Source organism: Coturnix japonica, chromosome 1, assembly GCF_054131305.1.
Source record: "Coturnix japonica strain WE chromosome 1, WE-NBRP24, whole genome shotgun sequence".
NCBI classification, from domain to species: Eukaryota; Metazoa; Chordata; class Aves; order Galliformes; family Phasianidae; genus Coturnix; species Coturnix japonica.
The window spans coordinates 119,029,292-119,035,291 of NC_140663.1; the positions used below are offsets into that span (position 1 = coordinate 119,029,292).

A 6,000-nucleotide genomic window follows, 5' to 3' on the forward strand; every position below is an offset into this window, starting at 1 on the left:
GATGTTCTGGAGCATCGACTAGACAGAGTACACGAGGGTGCTTCAGCTGGTGGCAGATGTGTGGCAACCATTTCCAAATGGCATTGAGATTCAAAGACCTCACCTTCTCTCCGGTGCCCTTCAGCCACACATTGTTAAAAGCTGCTAAGCTGGGTTACTAAGCTGAGGAAATGCTGTTGTAAGTCTGGATTCCATTGAGCTCTTCCATAACATCTGCAGTTGGCTGCTCTTTGACAGACAGTGGAAGACTAGCCATAGATAAGGATATTAATAAATTCCTAACTTTCAACAGTAGCCACCTGCCCTTACTCGCACATCTGATATTTTTCAGTCTTTCTGCAGAAGCTCAATAGTCAGCCTTGAAATAAGGTAACATTTTCAAGAAACTCGACAGATATTTCCGATGCTTTGCTATCCATTGTTGTGAGGGTTGTTTAAGAATCACTTCATAAAACAAAACACCTCTGCAGGTATCTCTCTCTTGAGGAATCTTGAACACTTAGCTTGAATGGTTTCTTTTCAACCTAGGTGTGGTAGATTGCGTCCTACTCCAGGATACTGAAAGAAGCTAACAGTTAAAGCAAGGGAAAATATCTGAAATACTGAAGTTGCATGTTTCATCTATTCGGGCCTCCTATTGTGTTGAGCATCAGTAGCAAATGTTATTAAGCGCAATGATAACTTTAGAGTAACATTTCTCCTTTTGGAGAAAGGATAATCACGGCTTTAAATATCTTATCTCTTGTGTGCAGGAAAAATTACTCTGCATGATTTAAAGAGATGTAAGTTGACAAACGTGTTTTTTGATACCTTTTTCAACATTGAAAAATACCTCGACCACGAACAGAAGGATCAATTTTCTATTTTGCGGGTGAGTATGAAGCTGTAGAATAAATAATAATAAATAATATTTTTAGCTACGGGTTTAATCACTAATGCAATTATCATTATAATTGTTATGTAATAGTGGTAATTATATTTGTCATTATAATTTCGTGTAACTTGCAATATGGTTGCTTAGGATAGTGAAGGTGAAAGTCCAGAGGTCTCTGACTGGGAGAGGTATGCTGCTGAAGAGTATGACATCTTGGTAGCAGAAGAGGCAGCGAGTGACCAGTGGAATGACGGGTAAGCGTGTAGCAGAATACCTGGTACATGGCCTTCCTACTGTAGTAGAGCCTCACCATCACTACTATTGTTCATGCTATTTTTCTAGGTTAGTGTTGTTACCCATGTTTAGCCACGTGCTCAATGATGGAGGAAGGACCTTCCTTTTGTCTAGAATGAAATATTCTCTGATACTTGGTGATCAAATTTTGGGAGGGAGGATTTGAAACAGCTTCACAACCAAATAAAATACAATGAATAATTTTTCTAGCTGTTTGTTAAGGGAACAAACAGCACCGTTAAGAGCTTTTGAGGGGGATAAAAAAGTCTCAGTCCTGAACTCCAGGGTGATGTCAACTTTTACATGTTTCCTCACTCTTATGTAGGGGTAAATAATAAGTGATTCAGATATAGCAAGTATTATCTTGACTCTCACCATGCAACTGCCAGAACCTCCTGGAATCAAATCATACTATACTTGGTGTCAGGTTTTCACTTCATTTTGGGAAGCACTGAAGTTCAGCTTCCAAAATCCTGAATTTGTAATTTATCATTTTCATTACATGAAAAGATAAGCAAGATAAGTACAAACTTAAATTGGTTTAGGCTTTGGATTTTTTGTCTAGAGAAAAAATAGAGAAGTTTTGTCTAGAGAAAACTGCACTTCCTGCATCAGATGAGCTTATGCAAACTTCATCAAGTTCAACAAGGCCAGGTGCAACGAAGGTCCTGCTCTTAGGGCTGGGGCAATCCCAAACACAGACAGATTCTAGGTGATGAGTGGAATATCTATTCAGAAAAAGACTTACTGGCGGAAGGAAAACTGGACATGAGGCAGCGATGTGGTGCCCTCGCAGCCCAGAAAGCCAGCTGTATCTTGGGCTGCATCAAAAGAAGTGTGGCCCACTGGGAGAGGGAGGTGATTTCCCTTCCCTACCCTACCCTCATGAGACCCCCATCTGCTTTCAGATCTGGGGGTCCCAACACAAGTAAGACATGGAGCTGTTGGTGCAGGTCCAGAGCAGGGCTACAGAGATGATCCCAGTGCATTAAGGGGAACCCACAAGAAAGCTGGGGAAGGACATTTTAACAAGGGTTGTAGCAATAGGGCGAGGGGTGATGATTTTAAACTAGAAGAGAGAAGTTTAGTATTAGACTTTAGGAAGAAATTCTGGCACTGGTACAGGCTGCCCAGAGAATATGTGCATGCCCCATCCCTCAAAGTATTCAAGGCCAGGTTGGATGGGGCTCTGGGCAGAAGTGGGAGGTGTCCCTGCCTGCAGCTGAGGGGTTGGAACAATGTCATCTTTAAGGTCCCCTCCAACCCAAGCCATTCTGTGATTGTATAATATGTGAGAAGGGGAGAGTGTTTTTAAGTTTCTTTTGGTATCTTGGAAAGGAGTAAAAGTTGTATTCCATGAAGAAACAAGAGCTCGGAAAGAGATGGGAATTGGTATTTGGTTTGATAGTGTTTGAATAACTATCTTCTGAGTACAGGACAGACGGAGCCTACAAATAGTATCTGTGCTGTCCTTTATTTTGGATGACTGGAAAAGCTGTTGTCATATCTCTGTATTGCTACACAACAGACGTATTTAACAGGTACATTTGAGATGTTAGCTTTTATTTAAAGAAAAAAGTCCTTCTCAGAAAGATAGAACGAATTCTTATAGAGAAGACTGTAGGTTAAAAGGTTGCATGTCAACATGGTCATTTCAGTAGAACATAGGTATAGAACATAGGTATTTTCCAAAGCCTTTTTTTCAAATGCATAATTCAGTAAAGCAACTCTTCAGGTGAGTTTTGGTTCCTGTTTTGAAGGTTTTAACAGTCTTGGGAAGAGCAAAATAGCATTTTTTTTTAAAGGGAGGGGTGACTTGAAAACTTTTTTACTCAGCCTAATCTTTAGCTGATGTTATCCCAAAGTGTTAGATTTACCCAGGATGTTGCTGAAGCTGGGCTAATAGATTCCTCTTGAAAGTATTCAATGGAATCACATTCATGGGCGAAAACATTTCTCTCCTACCTCTGATGTTCTTGCTACTCTTTAGGGTAGTGTGGTTAGGTTGTAGTTGGACTCGGTGATCTCTAAGGTCTTTTCTAACCTGAGCAATTCTACTCTGTGTTGGTGTTCGTGATGGATTTCTAGTGCTTAACGCTTCTTTGCCCTGCGTCATTCAATGCTTCTCCTTATCACCATGTAATACCATTGTAAGTCCTATTAGAAGAACGCGGCAGGAAACAGTGGTTTCATGCTGGACAGATACTGCAGTGTCTAAAGCTTGTTTGTTGCCTAGTCTTCTTGAGTAGGTGGAAATAATCCCAATGGTGAGCTGAGATTCGGTAGCACTTGGGGAGATGTGCATGATTGTAGTTGGCCTAGCCCAGTAAATGGTCCGTTCTTTGATCAGACATCCCTAAACAGTGCTGAAGCAGATCTTTTTCCAGTGCCAGCACTCACTGACATAAGTTACGCACTTTGTTATCCACCAGATCATTTTCATGGTCAGTAGGCGGTTATCAGTGCACTGTCAGCTTTTGCTTTCCTGCTTCTTGTTTGCTCTCACTTCCTTGTACTCACGCCTGCTTCGTTAGGCACTTGCCAACATATGCAAACTTGGTCACCTGTTTGTAGGTATGAAGCTGAACTGAGTCCTGTAGACCATCAGAAGGCCAACGTCCTGAAGTATCAGATGGAAAAGCGGCCATTTTTTGAAATGCCTTCCCATCTGGCTGATGTCGACTTGGATGAATACGACTATGAAGAGGACTTTGAGTAGCGGTTGCAGTCACCACTTGCAGAAGAGAAAGGACAGTCTGCAGCAGGTCTGCTACACACCTCTATGTTTCAGTGGGTTTTGGTTCCAGGAACTCAGCTTAGTTTTGTGCTAAAAGTATTTAATCACCAGACTACCTTTTACATAAAAGAAATGCATTTGTATGGAATGACGAAACTTTTTGTATTTATTCAATAGTCTGTAGTTTGTAAAAGAGATTAAAATATTTATTTACAGATGTTGCGTAATTCCTTCATGGAAGAATAACACTGTTTGACTTAAACCTACTGTTTGTAAGAGAACTGTGTAATTCTAAGTTAAGTTGACGTGTGGTGCACTGACCATCTCCCTCCCTTGTGTAAATAGGGATTCCTGTACTGCTATGGGAGGTGAGGAGACGATGCATACATGGCTAGCAATGCATCTGTGCTCATACATGTTCTAGGGCTTCTGTGCCTTGCCAAGGAAGAGGTGTTACTGCGAGCACAGGATTCGTTTCTTTCCTTACAGATAGTTTCGGTGGACGAGCTGAGCGTTTTGGTGCACAAGGAACACTAATGCCAGAAACAAGTTGCTCCTCTTCTCCGCGTAGTCCTTATTTGCCCCAGCTTTAACTTTGGCCTTTTCAAACTCCAGTGTTTTCATTGACGTTCAGTATAAAAAGATGATTTAATAGTGAAGTCTGTGTTGACGCTTGATCCAAAATGAGTGTGTTGACTTCTTGTAGAAGGAACCAATTTTTTTAATACTCCTTTGTATAAACGTTCCTCGATCAGTGATGTGCACTAATTTGTTGTGGGCATTCAGTGCTTTCGTCTGTCCTCCCCTTCAGTTGTTTGCTATTGACACATTCCATGGATCTTCATTCAGTGTCACAGCAGCTTGGAATTGTTGCCTCCACTGTTTTTAAATAGATTTTGTTGGGAAGAAAAGAAAAAAACAAAGAAAAACTGGACAGAAAGATGTAAGTTATTTTTTGGTTGCGGTGTACATCTGTTTAAAATGTTTTAAAATCATGTTTGTATTTGCAAATAAAGATTTTCATACGTGTAATGTAACGGTTCTGATTAACGTTAAGGTCTACGTGTGATTAACTTCCTATTAAAGAACCATTCAAGGTATTATGGGTTACAAATGTATACATTCTGTTTAGATAATTACACCAAGCTGCACTCAAGCTCCACCAGCCTCATTCATCCCAAAGGTGGTGATGCTGAACAGCTGGACATGGGACAGAGATCTGCTCTGCTCCTCCCATGCCCTCAACCAGAGCAGCTTCAATAATGAAAGCAGTTGCTCCTGCCTGCAGTCAGGCTGACCCAGGGCTGTGACATCCATTTAAATGCTGCTCCAAGGAGTTTTAAAAGATAAACCTGTGGGCTACTATTCCAAACGTGATATAAACTTGCTGTTCAGCAGGTTGTGCTTTGAGCCTCTTTAAATCCTACAGTTTCTTACAAACGGTTGTCCACAGGCACCTACAGCAAAGGGCTCTTACCACGTTTCTCTACTAAACAACCAGCACTGCTTCCTCTGCACAGGCTGTAGCACTGTAGCTGTTATTGCTACCTTATGGTTAATTAATTGCCTCTCAACCCCTGCTCTCAATTACACTTCTGCTATCCAGTCCCCTCTTTTCCTAGCAGTCTAAGGGAGCAATTCATGACATTACAGTAGAAATGTTTTTTCTTGCAATACACAGAACTAGAATGATCATTGTACCTTCCTCCAGAAGGTATATTTCCATCCCATGTACTTTTAATGAGCATTTCTCTGCTTGATGAGGCATGAGCTCTGTGTTCCTACTGCAGCTGTGCACAAATCCAGATGCAAAAGGGAAACACCATTGCTTTATATATAGGAAGGCAGGGCAGGTATGGGGGAGCGCCAAGTGAGTCGCAGGGGAACTGCAAACAAATTGAGCTGGGGGGAGAAGTGGTGTTACAGAGAGGTCAGCAACTGTATGATGACTCAGGGCAGCTCTGGGTTTTCCTTGAGGCTCCAAGTAATGCATGTATGTTCTTCCACTTGGTTTCAGCTCTGAGCTGGTAACTCCTCAGCTGGCAGTTCTTTCCTTCTCCAGAACTAAAACGGGAACATTCACTTGCACCATCAG

At 41.5% G+C, this 6,000-nt stretch overlaps 1 protein-coding gene across 13 annotated transcripts in view; it reads left to right on the forward strand.

The window, feature by feature from the left end:
• The window catches only part of PPP2R3B (protein phosphatase 2 regulatory subunit B''beta), a 45,761-nt gene extending 40,824 nt beyond the window's left edge, over nt 1–4,937 (forward strand). For 8 of the 13 annotated variants that reach the window (XM_085532281.1, XM_085532289.1, XM_085532300.1 and 5 more), the window contains 3 exons: nt 753–871; nt 1,022–1,128; nt 3,743–4,937. In XM_085532281.1, the coding sequence (XP_085388407.1) occupies nt 753–871; nt 1,022–1,128; nt 3,743–3,887 (371 nt within the window). In that variant the 3' untranslated portion in view covers nt 3,888–4,937. The remainder of the gene's footprint in view (nt 1–752; nt 872–1,021; nt 1,129–3,742) is intronic. The other 5 variants (XM_085532318.1, XM_085532327.1, XM_085532307.1 and 2 more) reach the window with 1 other exon arrangement.
• Nucleotides 4,938–6,000: the final 1,063 nt, after the last annotated feature.